Source organism: Carassius carassius, chromosome 10 (genome assembly GCF_963082965.1).
Source record: "Carassius carassius chromosome 10, fCarCar2.1, whole genome shotgun sequence".
Classification (NCBI taxonomy): Eukaryota; Metazoa; Chordata; class Actinopteri; order Cypriniformes; family Cyprinidae; genus Carassius; species Carassius carassius.
Genome location: NC_081764.1, coordinates 35515693 through 35537790, shown reverse-complemented (window position 1 = coordinate 35537790; position 22098 = coordinate 35515693). Strand labels below are relative to the sequence as shown.

The window sequence follows — 22098 nt, the reverse complement described above, 5'->3', positions numbered from 1 at the left end:
ACATGGTTAGATCATTGTCCTATTATAGGCTACACTCGCTTAGGATAAAAGTGCTGATTTATAATGGGAGAATACAAACATCACAGATGATTATTAAGCTCAAGTGTAAAATTAATGAACAGCCAATGCATTCAAATGCATGAACTGAAGTATCACTCGAGCACATGATTGCTCCAAGAAAATACTCAAAAGGTAAGGCCGTAAGCTGCTCGTGAGTCCCAGACGAGCATCACGCGCGCACAGGTGAGACCCCACACAGTGACGTCACGGGCGTCGCGCAGGTGAGCGCGGGTTGCTGGGCGTTGACTGTTGCTAAGAGACCCGTTATTCATATTCTCTCACACAATCTCCTATTTAAATGAAAACTGCGGCTGACCTCAGAGCAGCGCATTATTGATCCTCTGCGACCTTTGGACCGACAAACACTGCGAGTCCCTCAGAACATGTGAAGAGCCGAGCTTGTGTGAGTCCTGCTGAGAACAACCTCCAGAATCATCGGGACCGAGACTGACCACGGAGCCGAGGATGAGCGCGAGATAACGGTCCGGTTCGTGATGGAGCTCGGGAACGGAGTCAGATCGGATCCGACTCGAGAGCGCGCCAGAGACACTGTGAGAGAGAGAGAGATTAATCAAACATTACCTGAGAGAGAGCTCTGAAGGGCTTCTCTCAGTATTCCTGTGTTTATCTGTTTATCCACAGATTCCTCGAGCGGATCCGGATCAGAACCAAAAAAGCAGGAGGAGCTTCCCGAAATGGCCGATTGTCCTCATCTTCACCATCCTCATCCTCATCTTGGCAGGATCTTCATGTCTTAGCTGGTACTTTCTAGGTGAGGAAAGAGTCACCCACGTGTTCAGCAAGTTCAGTTTGTTAAAATCAAACAAATCAGTTTAGTTCAGGATAACAATGCATCAGTTTTGTGTGTGTGCATACTGTATACACACACACATACACGTCATTACTGGAAAATACTAAAAAAAAAATCTTCGTAAATGTATAATTTAGGACAAATTATAACAGAATCCCAGTCAGAGAGATCCAGCTGATTTACACTATACAACCGTATGAATTATGTACAGGCCCAAGTTTCTAACTGAATGTGTGTGTGTGTGTGTAGAGTACAGGGTGTGGGTTCTGGAGCCGCGGCTGGTCCAGCAGTACACAGCCAGTGTTTCCATACTGAATAAGAACTTCTCTGTGAGTCTGTCGAGCCACGAGAGCTCAGAGTTCAGAGCGGCGTCTGCGTCTGTGCAGAACATGGTTAGTCTGTCCTCCTCTGATCAGACCTGCAGCACACACTCCACCCATACAGTTAACTCTGAGTCTGAATGCACAGATGCACACAGAACGTGGTTCGTCCTCATGAGTGGATATCTGTCTGACAGGTGGAGAAGCTGCTGAAGTCCACGGATCTGTCCAGATACTTCAACTCCAGCGCAGTGTTTGCGTTCGGGTGAGGGTCGCTGCTCTCCGAGCGTCTGTGTGTCATGAGCAGAGATCTGCAGCATCTTCACCTGTTCCTCTGGTGTTCCTGTAGGAACGGCAGTGTGGTGGCTCATCTCTGGCTGCGTCTGTCGGTTCCTAGCAGTCGTGTGGAGACGGTGAGCGTCCAGCGTCTGAACGAGAGTGTGTTCAGAGAACTGCAGCGCTTCAGCGATGCTCAGCTGATCAGCAGATACGAGGGTTTCCATCTGCTGCTGCCCTCGCTCAGCTTCACCGGTAACACCATCAGACACACGTTTGATGACTTCTGTCCTGTTTTTGTTCACTTGTTTTCACTGCTTTGTGTTGATTTGTGTTTTTCACTTTCCAGAAACCAACCCCAAAGTTATAGAACTTTTTAAAGCTACATTTGGTATGATTTTGATTCTTTTTTTCTTTTTCTAATTTTGCAGTGTGATTTTTAAAATAAATCAATAATTCAAAGGTTTTACTTTTTTTTCATGCATTTTGATCACATCTTTTATATCAGTTATGAAATAATAAAGAGGCATCAAACAGTATTAAATCAAACTTGAAAATAATTTATTAGATCACAAAATACACATCAGGTGTCATTTACTGCAAAGAAAGATAATAAACACACTTTAAGAAATTTGGCTTCATATATCCAGTAAATGTATGTTCATAGGAAACTATTTGTCAAAATATAGCATTGCATCAGTGTCTCATCAATGGATGCTCTGCAGTGAATGGGTGCCGTCAGAATGAGAGTCTGATAAAAACATCACAATAATCCACAGCACTCCAGTCCATCAGCGAACATCTGGAGAAGACAAAAGATGAAACACATCCAGCATTAAGATGTTTTTAACTCAAACACATAGAGTCTATAATCCATAATAACACTTCCTCCAGTGAAAAAGTGTTCTGCTCTGAATCAGGAGAGAAATCTGCACAGATCAAGCTGTGTTTAAACAGCTCTAAACAAATATGTGAGAGACAACAGCAGATGCACTTTTTCACTGGAGGAAGTGTTATTATGGATTATGGACTTGTATTTTAGTTTTTGTTCAGCTTTTGTCTTCTCCAGATGTTCACTGATGGACTGGAGTGCTGTGGATTATTGTGATGTGACCCTAACTAATCGTGCCGGTCTTTATCAGTGGTAATATTTTGACTGTCCACCTGAACATCTGGACACTCGTCTGTCCGGAGGGTTATTTCTCCTGATGTCTCCTCACAGACTGCTATCACTACACGGCTCTGGACTCGGCGGAGCCGGTGGTTCTGGAGGGGCCGAACATGCAGCGCTCGTCCTGTCTGTGGCACCTGAGGGCCCCTGTGGGCTCCCGGCTGGAGCTCAGGGTGGAGTGGCTCCTGAGCGAGTGTCGCGATCGTCTGATCATCTACGACTCGGTCACGCCGACAGACTCTCGCCTCATCACCTCGTGAGACTCGTACTCATCTCTGGTTCTGATCATGAGTGTCAGACGCACAGATTCTGACCGTGTGACTGTCTCTCTCTCAGTCTGTACGGCTGCAGTCGATATGAACAGACGCTGCAGCTGCTGTCGTCTGCTGACTGGATGACGGTGGTTTGGAAACAGGGTCTGTACAGTTACAACGATCCGTTTTCACTGAGCGCACGAGCCTGGCCGGACCAGGGTAATCCATCACTCATCAATAAAATATTTCTGCTTTTTTATTATTGTTTAATTTTGTATTTATATTTTAATAATTGTATTGTATTTTTTTATATATATTTTCCGCAATATTCCATAGTTTTTGCTGGTTTTTTATCTGTATTTTGCATTGCATTTTGTTGTGTTTTAGGGTTATAGGAAATGTCTGTACACCTGTCCAGTTTCCACTACTCTACAGATTTGTTTCTTACAACGTGGAATTGATGCAGATTGAATAGAGATTTCATTAAATTGTTGGCGGTTTTGTTAAGCGATCATGTTTTTTGTGTTACAGATTGTTCCTACAGTGTTGTGTTAGAGATGACAGATGGCATCCAGGGCATGTTACAGACACCCTTCTACCCCAGTTATTACCCTCCCGACACCAACTGCACCTGGATCTTCACTGTAAGACTCTCATCAGACAATTAAGGGCATTTAATCATCCAGATCATTCACCCAAAAATTAAAATGTACTCACCCTCAAGCCATTCTAGTTGTACTGTATATGACTTTCTTCTTTCAGACGAATACAATCTGAGTTATATAAAAAAATGTCCTGGCTCTTCCAAGCTTTATAATGGCAGTGAATGGGTGTTGAGATTTTGAAAGCCCAAAAAACTGAATCCATCCATCCTAAAAAAAGTTCTCCACACGGCTCTGGGGGTTAATAAAGGCTGCTATGCTTCAGAATGTCTTTATTAACCCTCTGGAGCCTTGTGGAGCAGTTTTTATGATGGATGGATGCACTTTTATCTGCTTCAAATTCTAGATCCCCATTGAGTGCCATTATAAATTTTGGAACAACCAATAATAAATCATGGGTTATTTTAATTTTTAGGTGAACTATCCTTTTAACTGTACTTGCACTCTTTAAAGTGGAAATCAGAATTGGCACTATTCATTTTCTTAAAGGGCTGAAGTGTAGCTTTCCTGTAGCTCAAACAGTGGAGCATGTCACTAGCAACACCAATTGGTTATAAAATGATTTTCATTCAAAGATTCCTTACATTTCACAAATTATTACAAAGAATCAGCAAGTAACATTGAATTAAATATGACATTTTGAAGTAGAAAGACTCAAGTATTATTTTTTTTGGAAACCATACCCATATTACATATTTAAAACATTGAAAATAATTTACAGTGCAGTGAATGTAGACTGCAGCTTCAAGCTTTCAAAAGCACACGAAAGCACATTAAGTTAATTTGACTCGTGCACTATATTGCAGGTCATATGATGCTTTTCCAATTGTTTTTAATATGCATGATCTGTAACTGCATATGATGAGGGAATCAGCACAGTTTTTCACATCCGCTGACTGTGTCTGTGAATCTGTGTGTTCAGGTGCCGTCGGTGGAGTTCGGCCTGACTCTGTTCTTTGAAGGATACGAGCTGAACCGTGCTAGTTACAGTCAGATGTGCACACAGGGCAGATGGAGCATCCAGAGCCGCAGGTCAGTCTATCAGACCTCATAAGTACGGTGTGTGTGTGTGTGTGTGTGTGTGTGTCCATGTGTGTGTTGTTACGGCTGGCTCATATACCGCAACATAAAGAGGCAAACAACCAATTCTTCAAACAATAAGCAAATTTATTGTTACAAAAAGAAAACAATTATTAAACAATCAAAAGATAACTGACCTCTAGGGGGAAAGAACACGTGCCTGTGGTAACTTTAAATGCAAATATTCTGACACTAACAATCAATAAAATAAAATAAATATTAGGGACAAAAAGATGTATAAGAGAGAGAAAAATACTGATTCCGTTTCCGGTTGAAAGGGTACGCTGGCGCGTTTGGCTGCCGCTCCTTTCTCCCGTCAGTCATTTGTTTTAATGTTTAAATGGTTTTATTTTTAACTTACCCTGCAAGCATCATAGGTAACAAGTCGGTACAAGTCACTCATGTTTTCCATCGTGATGTGGAATCGCGTTACAGTCATTGGACTACTGCTGCTATCTCTGGGTGTTTGTGGATCATTAAGCATCAACAGCTGTGTGACCCACGACTTACACAACTGTGTTGTTGCTATTCGCGTGGACACCTTTATCAAGGCCTTAAGGTACACTTCTCGCCAGCTACTGAACCTTAATGGGAATCATGCTTTGGGGACTGAACCATGCACACTTTGCAGTACATTTGGAATTCTTCGCCCAAAACGTTACCTACATCGATCATCACGGTGTGGGTACCTAGGTTCGTCTCAAAATAATGTTTTTATATCCGATAGCCCCGTGTACACTGCTGAAATCGCCATGGAGACCAACGGGGGCTGATTTTAATAACTTGGCAATCTTTTGTGAGGAGGCTACAGCTGGCTTGGGCGCTCCAGTGCGCTTGCTGAAATCTGCACTGATAAATGTGCGCTCGATTAGTAACAAAGCCTTGACTGCATTTGACCTAATCATGGACCAAAACTAGGATCTTATTTGCTTAACAGAAACCTGGCATAAAGAGTCTGATGGTCTACTTTTTAATGAACTGACTCCTGAGGGATTTGGATTATGCGATCTCCCGACCTCAACGGGTAGAGGAGGTGGTATCATTGTGCTGTTTAAACAGCCTCTTGGACTTTGTTCGGTGGAGATCCCTTCGTTCACCTCATTTGAATGCCTTGCCGTAAGTGTTTCTGCTTCAATATCTACGGTAATCGTGACTGTGTACAGGCCTGAGAAATGTTCATCTGACTTTGCTGAATTACTCTCTGTGTTGGTTTTAAAATTTCAGAGAATTCTAATTCTTGGTGATTTTAATATTCAAATGGACAAAAAAGACACTTCATCTACGAGAGAATTTACATCTTTATTTGAGTGCTTTGAGTTACACCAAGTTGTGGACTGTCCCACGCACAATAAAGGCAACATGTTAGATCTTGTGATACAAAATGGTACATTTGTGTCTCAGTTGTCAGTATCTGATTTTGGGCTATCCGATCACTTAGCTATACTATTCAATTTGGAGCTACCTGACATACCTACTTCTACTTCTACTTCTATTATTCACTACCGCAAGTGGAGATCCATGGCGCCCACTGACTTCTCAGACTTTATTGATTCTGGTACTAGCTGTATTTTACCATCTGATGAATTGGATGACTGTTACGATCCCCACACAAGAACAGAGGACAGGTAGATCCAATTGCAGTAAGTGTATTTAATAAGGGAAAACCGTTACAACAAATCCAGTCAAGGCAGGGGTCAAAACCAAAGTGGCAATCAAACATCAACAGAACGAAACAAACGGGCAAGAACAGACTTTGAAGTGGCATGATCAATACAAGCACTCCGTGACACATACTAAAACAGACAGGGTATAAATACACAGGGAAATGACAATGCTAATGGGGAATTGGCTGAGTGCAATGATTAATGACCAGTGACAGCTGAGTGCAATGAGGAGACAGAGATCGTGAGGAATGTGGTTCAGGAAGTGACAGACACCGTGGGGAAGGAGGACATCTAGTGGTTACCCAGGGAGCACAAACCAGACACTGTGACAATGACAAAGTAAATAGGCTGTACAAAATTCTTTCATCCGGCCTGGACACTTTTGCTCCTCTGAAGTCACGCGCTGTCTCTTTTAAACGATCTGCTCCATGGTATAACGATGATCTGCGCGCAATGAAAACTCAGTGTCACAAAATGGAGCGCAGATGGCGCTCTACTGGTTTAACTGTGTATCATCAGGCCTGTAAAGAAAGCTTGGGTGAATATAGGACTGAACTTTTTGGTAATAAGATTGAGGGGATAAGAGATCAGATTACTACTACAAATACATGTGTTACCCCAAAATTAAATAATATAGAATTCTCTGGTGTTTATCTTTCAGAATTCTCCTCATTAGATGCCCAATCCCTGTGTAATGTGGTTTTAAAAATGAAAGCTACCACCTCAAATGTTGATCCCATAGCATCTATTGTTTCAGTCAGGCTTTTCTTCATTGTGTCTGACTGTTTTGAGTATTATAAATGACTCTCTTTCTTCTGGTGTTGTGCCATCAGCACTTAAAATTGCCGCTGTAACCCCTGTTAAAAAAACAAATAGCCGTGACTTTGAGAATCTAACAAATTTTCGTCCCATCTCTAATCTCACTTTTATGGCTAAAATCTTAGAACGTATTGTTACATCAAAATTGCTCTCTCATCTTTCTGTAAATAACTTCAATTAACCTCTACAATCTGGCTTCCGTAAAAGGCATAGCACTGAGACAGCATTAGTTAAAGTCACAAATGACTTATTGATGGCTTCCGATTCAGGATGCTTATCAATACTGATTTTGGTTGATCTCAGTGCCGCTTTTGACACTATTGATCATTGTACCTTACTTTCTCGTCTAAAGTCTGTCTTTGGTGTTGGTTTAAGTCTTATCTCTCAGACCGAAAACACTTTGTTGTGCTGGGTGGCCTCAGATCTGAGGTTGGCGTGATAAAATATGGTGTACCTCAGGGTTCAGTTTTAGGTCCTTTACTTTTTAGTCTTTATATTTTTCCTCTTGGCCAACTTTTGAGGTCTTTTAGTCTTGATTTTAATTTTATTATGACACCCAGATATATATTCACTCAAAATCTGATGTAAATGTGGCTGCTTCACATCTTTCTAACTGTATCACAATTATCAAAAATTGGATGTCTGTTAATTTTCTATGTCTAAATAGTGATAAGACAGAAGTGTTGTTTATTGGTTCGCCTCACCAGTTACGCAGAGTGAAATCCGTAGCCTTGCATGTGGATGGCTCTGTTATACAGTTTCAATCTAAATTAAAAAACCTGGGTGTAATTTTCGATTCTAATTTAACATTTGATCTTCATGTACGTAATACTGTTAAAGTTTCTTTTTTTCATCTCAGAAATATATCCAGATAACGGTCCATGCTGCCTTTTTCTGTAGCTGAAAAATTAATCAATACTCTGGTTTTCTCTAGAATTGATTATTGCAATGCCTTGTTAGCAGGAGCATCAAAATTAATTTTGAACAAACTTTAGTGGGTACAAAACTCTGCTGCACATATTCTGACTAGAACAAGACATATAGATCATATAAAACCTATTTTAGAGACCTTACATTGGCTACCTGTCAAATTTCGTGTTGATTTTAAGATACTGTTGACCTACAAGGCATTAAATGGACTTGCTCCTCAATATCTTTCTGAGCTTTTAATACCCTACATTCCGATACGTAATCTTCACTCGGCCGACGCTGGTCTTTTAGTTGTTCCGGTAACGCACCTAAAAACAATGGGTGATATTAAACAGGAAGGTGTAACAACTTCCCCGCAAAAGTATACCTCTAAGGAATGCAAAAAATTCGACCAGACATTCCTCACTCCGCTTCCTGGGCCCCAGGATGCTCCACTATCACTGGCATCCACAGCTAAACAGAAAGGCTGAGAAAAATCTGGTGCAACTAGCATGGGAGCACTAGCCAATAAGGCTTTGGCTCCATCAAATGCCTGTTGAGAAGCAGTGGTCCACTCAAAAAGTACTTTAGTACTTATCAGATCGGTCAAGGGTGCCACAATAGATGCAAAATTTGAGCAAACCCACAATAATACCCAGCCATTCCCAGATACCTACGCATTTCCCTATGGTTTGTAGGTACTGGAAAGCACAGATAGACTCTATCTTTGCTTCAATTGGATGAACATGTCCATTTCCCACTATTTTACCAAAGCAGTTGACCGTAGATTTTCCAGATTCGCATTTTGCCAGATTTAAAGTTAAAGAGGCCTCTGTCAAATGACAAAATAACTCTTATTTTGACTAGGTGATCTGCCCAAGATGAACTAAACAAGACCGCATCATCAAAATAAGCCTCACAACCAAACAATCCAGACAACACTATGTTAACAAGGAGCTGGAAGGTGGCTGGAGCATTTTGATCCCTGAATTGCATTACACGGTATTGGAGGAAATCATCAGGGGTCATAAAGGAAGAAAGTTTCCTTGCCCTAGCAGTCAGTGGAACCTGCCAGTACCATTTTAAAATGTCAAATTTGCTCACCAACTTTACAGACCCCACTCTGTCCAAACAAACTTCTATGCGGGGTTAATGGAAAACAGTTGGGTTTGGTGATGGAATTTAGCTCACAATAGTCTATACAGAACCTGGAGGATCCATCTGGCTTATTTACAAGAAGACAAGGTGAACTCCAAGCACTAAAACTGGGCTCAGCCAAGTTGTTATCTAATAAGTAAACAACCTCCCTTTTCAACAGTTCACACTTCATAGGATTTAACCTATAAGCATGCAGCTTAACTGGTAAAGCGGTATCCACATCAATATCATGTTCAATAACTGTAGTGCAACTAGGCACATTAGAGAACAAGTTAGGAAAAGAATGCACTAACTTAAGAATGTCACTTTTCTCAGCCAGAGAGAGATGGGGTAAATGATGGTCCAATTTTTCATACATCTCAGAATTATTCAATCATCCCTCAAAAACACCATGAGAAGGAAGATTAACTTTATCATCCCCAAAGCAATCCAAGGAAAAACTCTTTGAAGAGGAAGTCCCCTTCCCACTCAAATGTGAAGAATCATCTGACACAGTAGTTACAAACCAACAGAAGATGTAAGAGGAAAATAAGGCTTTAACAGATTTATATGGCAAACCAGTACTACCTCATGTCGTTCTGGGGTTTTCAGCAGACAATTCTGTCCAGGGAGGCATTTAAGGACAGAATAAGGACTTGCAAAACGGCCTTAAAAGGGATATTTACTAGAGGCAACAAAGCTAATACTTGGTCTCTGACCACAAAATTCCGAGATACTGCTTTTTTATTAAACAACCTCTCCATCTTACTCTATGACTTCCCCCAGTTTTCTCTGGGCAATTGCTCGAGCCTCATTCAGTCGATATCGAAAACCACTAACATAATCCAGAACATTTTTGGAGGGTTCAGTGGGGATCCAGTTATCAGCAAGAACTGCAGTGGGACCACGAACTGCATGTCCGAATACCAATTCATTTGGACTAAATCCAATACTCTCCTGAGTAACCTCTCTAACACCCATAAGCAACCAAGGCAGCCTGTTCTCTCAATCAGACCCAAGTTCCACACAATTGACTGCAGCAATGACTTCAGGCTCTGATTAAATCTCTCAAGGGCCCCTTGACTCTGAGGGTAATATGCACTAGAAATGTTATGACTGATTCTCAATTGTCGCAAAGCTTTAGCGAACTGACGGCTCATAAAATTATAGCCCAGGTCCGACTGGATAATTCTAGGAATGACAAATGTTAACATAAAGTCAGTTAAAGCTTTGAGGATAGATTATGTAGAAATGGACATGACGGGATACGCAGCTGGATATCGAGTAGATAGACAAATAACTGTAAGTAAATACAGATGATGACCAGTCCTTAATTGAGTTAAAGGACCTACACAATCAACAAGCAAATACTCAAATGATTTTGACATTGCTGGAATAGGTTGTAGGGGAGCCACAGGGATTTTCTGGTTTGGTTTTCAGTAAGTTGGCACACATGACAAGTTTGAATAAACTTGGCCACATCTTTTTTTAATCCAGGCTAAAAGATTTTACTTTGCGATGGATCATATGCTTTCCTCACCCCCATATGTCCAGCCCGTCCATCATGAGCTAACCCGATCACAGACTGTCTAAATATAAGAGGTACTACCACTTGAACATAAGCTTTATTGACTGGTTCATGTTCGCTGACCCACTGTCTAAGCAACAACACTTCTTTTAGTAAATATAGCAGGATGGTAGCAGAGTCTCAATATCTCCTTCAATACGGATCATTGAAAACAAAGGTAAAAGTGTTACATCAGCTAACTGCTCTTGAATAAAATTCTACCTGAGGACATTAAAAACAGAGGGCAAAAGATCATCTGATACACCTTTCTTCTGAGAGACAAACTTCTCAGAAAAATTGTCAGATGAGTCCGAAGTGATGTTGTATGTTAAAGTCATATCAAGTGGTTCACCTTCAGCTCTCCCACCACCAACTTCATCTGATGAAAGACCACTCTCACCCACATCATTTTCAGAATGAACAGGTAAAGTTTCCTCCATGGTTACCTCACTGTCAGGGTCTAAAGAAACTTCACCTTCACACAGTCGGTCAGCTTTAAGTTGTTTTCTCCTGGCTCGGGTGACCACACAGGAAGGAAACACATGGGGAAATCTCTGGCCACATTCATCAGGAACATCTGCAGACACAGGTAAGGAAACTACAACGGTAGATGGTATAGGTTTTGATGTTCCCCAGACAATTCCCTGAGCAAGATCCTTCCCCAGGATAAAAGCAACACCTGGCACAGGAAGAGAATGTCGTAAACCATCAATCACATCACCGGTTACAAGATCAGAAGTAAGATGTACGTTGTGTAAAGGAACTTTTAAGAAAGTAATTTCTATCCCCCTAATCAATACATCCTTCCCTGTTCCAGTCTAACCTGGGAGTGGAAGAACTCCCTCTAACAAGAAGAATTGAGCAGCTCCCGTGTCTCTCAGGATTTGCACAGAAAAATTTCCCTCTTGTCCTGGCAGATGATAAATGGAGCATACTCTGTATAATTATCCTCAACATCTACTCGTGTTATCACCTTCTTACCCACAGAATTCTGTTCATGAGGATTAATCTCCAGCGGTCCAAGCCCAACTAATCCAACTGGCTTAGCTGGCTTCTTTAAAGTGGTACATTCAGAAATTTCATGTCCAGCTTTGTGACAATAAAAGCAGACCTCCTTACCTTTCCTTTCTGATGACTCATATAGTGTCGTCTGCCGTTGGTCTGAAGAATCACGTTCAGTCTTTCAAAGAATATCTCTTGAATGTTAGGTGCCTTTACCTTTTATACAGTTTTTCTGTTTATACAGGGTGAGTCGTTTTCCGTATATTTCATTTAGTTTTCCTTATGCTTACAACTCGATTCCTCCCTAGAGAGAAGGGGCTCCTTAGACTAGTTATGGTAAAGAACAAGGCCAACTTGTATGTTTTTCAGATGTTTCTCATCTGTGGGTCTGTATATTTCTGCCAGGCAGGGACATTTTTTTACACACAGGCTAGATGATTATAATGGAACTCTTACTGTATATATAAATGGCTAAATTCACCTTGATTATACTTGATTAATAAAAATCGATTTAATAATGGGGTGGTGTTAGTGCAGTGGATAAGACACATGCGTTTGGTGTGAGAGACCCGGGTTCGAATCCACTGTGAGACACCAATGTGTCCCTGAGCAAGACACTTAACCCCTAGTTGCTCCAGAGGCGTGCAACCTCTGACATATATAGCAATTGTAAGTCACTTTGGGTAAACGCATCAGCTAAATTAATAAATGTAACATTTATCTTCTACACTCACAGGGGGCATACTTAACACTGTGCCTCATGTCACCGATTCTGAAAAGACTTTTTACTCTGTTCACTTGACGCTCTATCAGGAAAAGAATCTCTGTGAGTCAGAACAAATTCATCAGCCAACACAGCTGCATTAGCTAAGGTCAGGGCCTTCTGCTCATCCAAATAAGTAGATACAGACCATGGTACACAGTTTTTAAATTCTTCTACAAGAATCAACTTCCTCAACTGATTCACAGTTTCTACCTTCTGAGACTGACACCATCTCATAAACATAATTTCTTTTTCCCGAGCAAATTCAACATAATCTTTCCCGAAATCATTGCCGATAAGCCTCAGGTCACTAACTCATTCGCTCTCAAAATGGCGGTTTTTACTTTTTGTTAAATCAGCACTTTCTTCTTCAGAAAGAGAGCCTTTCCTGTTAGAACACAGTATAGAAGTAAAGTCCAGATATCTTCTGGCCATTTTAGAGAAGCAACTCTTTCAAACTGGGGTAAATACTAATCTACATCTTGCTCACCAAATGGAGGAACCATCTTAAGGTTTTGACCAACATCAGAGGTCTTCTGCACAACCTGTACAGATTTAGAATCTTCCGCTTTCTTAACTTCCAGTTCATGCTCTAGCTTCCGCATCTCATACTTCCTCCGTTCACATTCACTCTCACTTGCATAATATAATTTTTTCAACTCAACTCGAATACGCTCACGCTCCTGTTCAAGTTCCAATTTTTTTTAACTGAACCCGTTTTTCCCAGTCCTTATCTTTTACTGTTTCAGTACCCTCAAAAAATATTCTCTCTTCCGTTCTACACAAACATCCAATTAATTCCTCCTCTAAAGTGGCACATAGTACCAACATGCGGAAAACATGCTCTCTTTATAATATTTAACAAAAAACAGGGAGAAAAATAGAGAACTCACCAGGATTTCCATTGGCTTCACATCTCTGATATGCCTGCTCGTTGAAACTATCCTAACTAGTCTTCAAAGGACTGCCGGGCTCAAGGCAACTTGAAACGCTGAACTTCATAACAACCATTCTCCAAATGAGTTCAGCTGCGCGAGAAGCCAAGAAGCGTAACCCCACACAGGATTTCCTTCCAAAAACTCCAAAGAAAATACAAAGAAAATCGACAAAACAACAAACAGTGTTCCTGATGGAAGCACTGCTTATATGCAGCCCAGCTGAAACACTCTTACTAACCGGCGTGCAAGCCAATAATCACAGGAAAATACTGAAGAGACAAAAATTAAAAAAACAAACAAACGAGCTCCCATTTTATTTTACGGCTGGCTCATATTCCGCATCATAAAAGAGGCAAACAACCAATTCTTCAAACAATAAACCAATTTATTGTTACAAAACAAGAAAACTATGATTAAACAATCAAAAGATAACTGACCTCTAGGGGGGAAAACATGCATGTGAGGTAACAAAAGATGCAAATATTCTGACACAAAAAATCTATAAAAAAGGAAATATTAGGGACAAAAAGTTGAGAAAATTGAGAGAGACTTACACTAAGGCACACAAATCTTTTATATGAACACCAGTGGTCTAATTACTGATGGGAGGCACCTGTGGCCCATCTGCACTGTTTAGCCGAGCCAACAGGGAGAAACAAGAAGGCAGTGTCCATGTGTGTGTGTGTGTGTGTGTGTGTGTGTGTGTGTCTGTGTGTGTCCATGTGTGACACTGGTGTGTTTGTGCACAGGCTGTGTGGCGTCCGAGGCTTACAGCCGTACGCTGAGCGAGTCCACCTGCTGTCCAACACTGTCACTGTGTCCATGACCTCTGAGGTGTCTCTCACCGGCCCGGGCCTGCAGGTTCACTACAGCATCTTTAACCAGTCTGATCGTTAGTACACCTCTGCATTTAACTTTCTTACTACATGTTTACAGGGGTTATGAAATGCAGTTTCTGATTTTTATCTTGTTTTAGTTTATACTATAGTTGCACCAAGAAATGCCAAATGTTAGTAAAAATTATAATTTTTCAACCACTCAATTTCAAGGTGTGATTCCTCTCACAGAAACGTAAGTAAACGCCCACTGCTGTGATTGGCTGATTTATTGCACTGTAGCCACGCCTCCTTCACAGCATGTGGTGTGTTGTGATACTGGAGATGGCAAGCTCTGTGACAGAGCCATATATGTTTAAAATAACTCGACCACAATGATTACAACAGTCAGTTTCAGCGTTGAAATGGCTTCTGCTTACTTGATTGCTTCATTTTCAGTAGATACTGTAGTTTCGAAAAGTACTATTATTATTTTGTTGTGTTTCAAAACGGATGAAGTAGGTTTAAGAAAAGACATTGTTTCTCATTCATTTGCCAACAGTTTAACATTTATTTTGGTTGCAACTTTCATGCTTAGTGACAACCTCTGAAACAACATCTGTGAAAATGTGAAAAATTCTAACAAAATAAGAAAGATCATACAAAATGCTTGTTATATTTTATTTAGTACTGTCCTGAGTAAAATATTTTACATAAAAGATAAAATAGCCGAAGTTGTTAAAATAACCCCATTCAAAAGTTTGTTGGTTCTTAATACTGTGTGCTGTTACCTGGATGATCCACAGCTGTTTTCTGTTCTGTGATGGATGTTCATGAGTCTCTTGTTTGTTCTGAACAGTTAAACTGAGCTGTTCTTCAGAAAAATCCTCCAGGTCATGCAGATTCTTCAGTTTTCCAGCATCTTCTGCATCTTTGAACCCTTTCCAGCAGTGACTGTATGATTTTGAGATTCATCTTTTCACACCGAGGACAACTGAGGGACTCAAACACAACTATTAAAAAAGATTCAAACATTGACTGAAGCTCAAGAATGAAACACGATGCATTAAGAGCCGGGGCTGAAAACTTTCCAACAGGATGAAGATTTTTTTTTTTTTTTTTTCATTTAGTACTGCCCTTCGGAACCAACAGATGATACTTGCATGTTTCATGTTGTTTTCACCCCTGACTCTTAATGCATGGTGTTTTCTTCAGAAGCATCATGTTTGAACCTTTTTTAATAGTTGTGTTTGAGTCCCTCAGCTGTCCTCAGTGTGAAAATATGGATCTAAAATCATACAGTCACTGCTGGAAAGGGTTCAGATGTGCTGGAAAACTGAAGATTTCAGCATTTCTTTAAAAAATACACAGTTATAAGTGTGTATTTATATATAAATATAACCACAGGTAAGAAAGAACAGTAGTTATGCTTTGGCTTACAGGTGAGCATCACTAATCATTCATACTTTAAACTGAGGAGTTAGTTTGGAGCTCTGAAACTCCTATGTGTAAAAGTCAAGATCGTTTTGACTCTCATCACATGACTGTGTGTGTGTGTTTGGTCAGCGTGTCCCGGTCAGGTGCTGTGTCATGTTAACGGTCTCTGTGTGCCGGCGTGTGACGGTATCAGCGACTGCCCCAACGGACTGGATGAGAGAAACTGCGGTAAATCCCCGTCTTCACTGCATGATGCTCGAAAACACTTATGACTAATAGCAAATGACATTTTCTTCTAAATTCTAAAAAAAGGAAGTGAAAAATATGATCAGAAGAGTGTGTGGGCAGAGAGACATGAAGATCTCAGTCCATAATCAATGAAATTGTGAAATGCAAAAGTGAATGGAAAAACCTTCTAACTGAAACAAGAAAGAGCTCCAGCGAATGAGCCCTTTGTGTGTGTGTGTGTGTGCAGTGTGTATCGCTCAGTTCCAGTGCTCAGAGGACAGTCAGTGTGTCGATCACTATAAAGTGTGCGACCAGCATCCGGACTGCATCGAGGGCAGCGACGAGGATAACTGCACTCACGGTACCTCACACCACGAACATTCACTTCTCTAGTTTCTGTACTGAGCTGAAGATATTTCCTCTCCCCTGACCCTCACACAAACTCTCACATATCAGGATATTCATTCAACAAATATATGTGTGTTTCTAAACCCGTATTCTTTGACATTTGTTTCCCCCAATATAGATGAAACCTGTACAATCTCTATCTCACACACACACTCATATATGGATGAAACAAATATTATCATATTCATATTCTACCTCAAAATCGAAAGAGAGAAATCATATTTTACATAAAATTAAGTCTTTTTCAGTAAGAGTTTTTGCATGGTGACATTCATTTCCTGATGATTCAACACATTCAATTCCTAAAATTGAAATTGAGCTTTATTCATCATCTGAAAGCTGAATAAATATATTTTCATTGATGTGTGGTTTGTTCGGAGGACAATATTTGTCTGAAAATCTGGAATCTGAGGGACCTAAAAAATCTAAATATTGAGAAAATCATCTTTAAAGTTGTTCAAATGAAGTTCTTTAAAAAATGACAAAATATCTTCATGGAACATCATCTTTACTCAATATCCTAATAATTTTTGGCATAAAAGAAAATTTTAAAAGATAAAAAAAAAAGATAATTTTGCCCCCTACAATGTTTTTTTTGGCTATTGCTAAAAATATACACCAGCGACTTAATACACATTTATGTATTTACATAAGCATGAATTTAATGCAATAAAAAATACTAAGACTATGTAGAAATACTTGATATTTTCTATATAGAATTTCTACATTGTGTTAAATTAAGTAACAATTTAAAAAAGGTCCTGAAAATAGACTTCAAATTCTTATGCAAAATAAGATTATTTTCTTCCTTTTAATTTTGCTTTCCGTTCTGACCTGAACTTCTTTCTTTTATATAATGATTTCTATAATTGCTACATAAAATCTGTAAATATGTTACATGAGCAATATCACTCGAGCGATACGGCTCTACATCAGCACGGCTGTGATTAGGTCAGAGGCACGAGGCAGCTGATATAAAGCCATTATCGCTCGAGAACGAGAGTGATATTGCGTTTATACAACAGTTCGACGGCACAAGTGTAAATATTCAATATTCACACCGCTGAGCTCAAGCCCCCATTACTAATTAGAAAACGTCCCTTTAAAACTAGTAATGAAGGAAAGTTGAGATGCATTGTATTACTTAATTAAAAGCTCACTGTATTATGAAGTGTAGAATATTGTGTGAGAGAGAAATGGACTGAGCAAGTGTGATTACCTGCATCTGATACAGCGTTCATTCTTCAGTTCAGTCTCATTTTCACAATAAAACATGAGTCTGAATGTCCGCTGAGGAAAGCGATATCTTTGTCGTACTGTCCTTTCATCTGTTAAAGGTGATTTCTGATGACAGCGCTGGGTCTGCGTCTTACAAGCTGTTATTAAAAGTAAAAATAATTTCCGTTTCAGTCTCTTTCAATATAAAAGTCACTTGTCATCTAATGGCGGAGCAATGTCACGAACACACACACACTGTTTCCCAATACTAAATACTACTATGTATATAAAATATGATTTATTGAATAATAAACAACAACAACAGCCATCATAAAAGCCATGCTTTAATACACAACATTAAAGTTACATAAAATACAACTTGATGAGATTTTGCCTTCAGCTGAAACTATTTGCTTTGGAACAAATAAAAGATTAAAGAGACCAAAGACTGTCAGTCAGAATTGGCCAAAACAAATTATATGTTTATCCACTAAAGAGAGATCTGAGCCAGCTGCAAATTTCAGAAGATCTGGCCAAGGTGAAGCTGCTCTCGGCGGCTTCATGAGTCCCAAAACGCATGTGCAAATAGACTTTATCTTTATTAACAAACCGTGTATATTTGAAGTCCAAACAAGTACATTCTCGCCTAAAAAACTCTGACACAAAAACAGTATTATTTAAACATTTTAATGGATTTGGGCGTCCGCTATGCCACTCGCTGTGAGAAATACTGGAAGTGGAATGATACAATTGGGGAAGGGGCGTTCCTGTGGTGATACCAGTACAATATTTCACCCTTCTCAACCAATCAGATTTGAGAACCAGAACGAACTGTTGTATAAATATATTTATAACTAGCTATATATATATATATATATATATATATATATATATATATGTATGTATATAAACAGAAGTCTGTGGAATGTACCCAGTAAGCAAAGTGAACGTGAGTGTGTGTGTGTGTGTGTGTGTGTGTGTGTGTGTGTGTTCAGGTGTACCATGTTCTGACTGGACGTATGTATGTGGAGATGGAACATGTCTAAAGAAGCCAAACCCAGAATGTGACTTTATCACCGACTGTCCTGATGAATCTGATGAGAAATACTGCAGTAAGAGCATCACATTGTGTGTGTGTGTGTGTGTGTGTGTGTGTGTGTGTGCATGTTCTTGTGACATATCAGGACACAACTCTGTATAATGACATGGGTATGACACAGGTATTACAAGGAGAGGGTGACTTATGAGGACATAACCCATTGTCCCCGAGTTTTTTGAGAAAGTAAAAATGCACAAAATTTCTTTTCTATGGCATGTCCCCACTTTTCACAAAAACAAACATGTGTGTGCAAATGTGCGTGCATGCATGTGTGGGTTTGTGTGTGTGCGTGAGTGCGTGTACGAGTGCGAGTGTGCGTGAGTGTGTGTGTGTGTGCGAGTGTGTGTGTGAGCTAGTGTGTGTGTGAGTGTGAGCTAGTGTGTGTGTGTGAGTGTGAGCTAGTGTGTGTGTGTGTGCGTGAGTGCGTGTGCGAGTGTGTGTGTATGTGAGTGTGAGCTAGTGTGTGTGTGCGTGAGTGCGTGTGCGAGTGTGTGTGTGGGTTTGTGTGTGTGCGTGAGTGCGTGTGCGAGTGTGTGTGTGTGTGTGTGTGAGTGAGTGCATGTATGTGTGCGTGTGCATGTGTGTGTTTTGATCACGTTCTCTCTGCAGACTGTGGACTGAGGCCGTTCAGCAGTCGTGTGGTGGGCGGGACCGATGCAGTGGAGGGGGAGTGGCCATGGCAGGCCAGCCTGCAGATCAGTGGGCGGCACATATGTGGGGGGGCGTTAGTCTCCGCCCAGTGGGTGGTGTCTGCGGCTCACTGCTTCTCTGATGACAGGTGAGCGTCTGCATCTGTCTGTCTGTGGTCGTTCTGTCCCGCTGAATGCGTGTCTGTCTGCAGATTCTTCTCTCCATCCGTGTGGACCGTCTATCTGGGTAAACTGCATCTCTATGGCAACAGTCAGACGGAGGAAGCCATCCGGGTGTCACACATCCACCTGCATCACTACTATGACGATGAGACGCACGACTATGACGTGGCTCTGCTGCGGTTGGTGCGGCCCGTGTGGTCGGGGACTCTGGCTCATCCGGTCTGTCTGCCCCCACAGACGCACCAGCTGGAGCCAGACGTGCTGTGCTGGGTGACGGGATGGGGAGCGCTGCGGGAGGGAGGTATCGCATCTCATTAACACCTGCAGCATCTCAACAGAGACACCCTGTAGCCACTGTTCTTGTTCACTTTTCAAATGGATAGTTCTGAATCTGGATGTGAAGAGATGAGCTGTGGTGAAGTGTAGACACATCCAAAACTAACACGCCAGGTGCCATGTAAATACAGACTGTTGCTAAAACTAAAAGGTGTAGTTCACTTAAAAGATGATCTGTCATCATTTACTCAACCTCAATTGGTTCCAGACATGACTTTATTTTTTCTGCTTAAGACAAAAAAAGAAGTGAAACCAGACAGTTGACGTCAGACTTCCACCGGACATTAGTGACTACCAACAACTGTTTGGTTACCAGCATTCTTCAAAACACCTTTCTTAAAAATACACTGAATAGATTGAATATTGAGATGTGGGCGTGGCTCTCTGTTTGCAGGGGCGGAGTTTAAAAGCAATAAATGATTAGAGAAATCCTGCAGAGAGAATCACTGAAAGATCCAGTTAGGAGATTTGAGTAACTATTACGAGCCAAAAAAATAAAATTTAGAAAAATAAAACACATGCAGAGATCTATAACATGCATTTTTATTGTGAAATTTACGTTTCAATTTTCATGTCGAGTTTAAGGCCTCCTTGCAGTTTCCCACCAAAATAAAAGCCGTGGTTTAACATTTAACAGCAAACAAATTAGACAGCCATGCATTAGTAGGGTAAGTACTGTTGTTCTGCAAAATAAAATGATTACTAATATTACTATAGTAATAGTATTAGTAATATTTGTTTCATTTTTTATAGTTTTTTATTATTTCTTTAGTTGAAATATTCCGTAAACGTGATGTAAAGTGTGAATGTGGTGTTTTAGGGACCTGCAGAGTTTATCTCCAACCCGAATCAGCGGGTCTCATCTTTTCCACTCTGGTGGATTTGCAAAACATTAATCCACAAAAACTGAATTATGAGGAACAGAATCACGAGGTGTCCTGATTGTTGTGTGTCTGGCTCAGTAAGAATGACTCCATTGGCTTCCAGGAATGATAGTATTATTGTCAGACACATGACACAATCTCTCTGTCTCCTTCATCTAGGAGCGGTCAGTGATGTTCTGCAGAAAGTAGACGTGCGATTGGTCAGTGAAGATGCCTGTGTGCGTTCCTATGGTTACATGATCACGCCCAGAATGATCTGCGCTGGGTATCGCAGCGGAGAGAAGGACGCCTGTCAGGTGACCCGTCTCGATCATACGCTGTAACCCTGATGATGCGTGTGAGCTGCTGAATTACACGCGTGTGTGTGTGTGTGTGTGTTTCTGTGTCAGGGTGACTCCGGCGGGCCGCTGGTGTGTCAGGAGCCGTCTGGACGCTGGTTTCTGGCCGGTGTGGTGAGCTGGGGCCGAGGCTGTGGACGTCCAGACTATTACGGGGTTTACACACGTATCACCAAACTCAGCGGCTGGATCAAACGCCTCGTTTCCTCCTGAGTTCATCTGGGACCATTAGAAGGAAAACCCTCCAGCGTTCGATCTCTGTCCTCTAAGCTTCATGGGAAATGTGGTTTGATGATTCAGCTGGATTAGCTGCTCTTCAAAGGACATGATTTTATTTGTAATTATTTAGATAAAAAATAGTCCAGATTGGTGTCTTAAGATGACCGTTCACCCAAAACTGAGGCCTCTGTCAACATTTACTCATGCTGATCCAAACATGCACGACTTTCATTCTTTCGTGGAAGCTGAAGTGAGAAACTCTGTAGAATGTCACAGCATCCGGGAGAATCAATGATGATGCAGTTTTATTTCACTTATTTCAGTTCTTTTCTTGTAAAGTAGAGCATGTAGAGTAGCTGACAAGTGGAAAGCAATGAAATAATTGTATGAGCAATACAGATTCATATTTGCTGGAACAAATAAAGCCTTTGTACAGAAACTCTGGTGGAGGTTTTCTGGGGTGAGATCTGGAGCTGAAACACAGTGATGAAGAGTTAACATTACGGGATGTAACACAAAATACATCAAATCCCTGTGAGACCGCCTGAATTTACTCATGTATATACTGAAATATTAGCGTGTTGGCATGAAATATTAGAAATGAAGCTAAAAAAAGTACAAGTACAAAGCTGAGTGATTCTTATTCCCTCAACAGTCACTGAACCTGAATTGTACTCGGAAGTGAAATCTGACAAAACTTCCATTTTTTGGAATCATAACCTTTATAATTGCATTATAATGAAGAAAGTGTGGACACAATGTAAGTAATAGATCAGTGTGCTGTGTAGAGAACTTCAATAATTATAACGGAGGTTTGTGAGATAGCTATGAATTAAGATGAGCGACAGCTTTTAATGATTATAAAAGGACT

General features: G+C 40.7%; 1 protein-coding gene across 1 annotated transcript; it reads left to right on the top strand.

The window, feature by feature from the left end:
• Positions 1–380: 380 nt before the first annotated feature.
• On the top strand, positions 381–21666 carry LOC132152222 (transmembrane protease serine 6). Its single transcript, XM_059561035.1, has 18 exons — positions 381–611; positions 703–832; positions 1121–1263; positions 1389–1456; positions 1541–1722; positions 1817–1858; positions 2690–2894; positions 2975–3111; positions 3424–3536; positions 4477–4586; positions 14183–14325; positions 15815–15913; positions 16161–16274; positions 18535–18651; positions 19248–19416; positions 19480–19751; positions 20830–20966; positions 21060–21666. Exons 1-18 carry the CDS (start codon positions 555–557, stop codon positions 21219–21221), a joined length of 2400 nt encoding a protein of 799 aa, XP_059417018.1. The 5' UTR covers positions 381–554; the 3' UTR covers positions 21222–21666.
• Positions 21667–22098: the final 432 nt, after the last annotated feature.

Bases quoted from the DNA above. Each gene is read 5' to 3' on its own strand.
- LOC132152222 (XM_059561035.1), top strand. From the start codon at position 555: ATGGAGCTCGGGAACGGAGTCAGATCGGATCCGACTCGAGAGCGCGCC. The intron at 18,652-19,247 runs GTAAGAGCATCA...TTCTCTCTGCAG, and splicing joins ATCTGATGAGAAATACTGCA to ACTGTGGACTGAGGCCGTTC. The intron at 20,967-21,059 runs GTGACCCGTCTC...TTTCTGTGTCAG, and splicing joins GAGAGAAGGACGCCTGTCAG to GGTGACTCCGGCGGGCCGCT.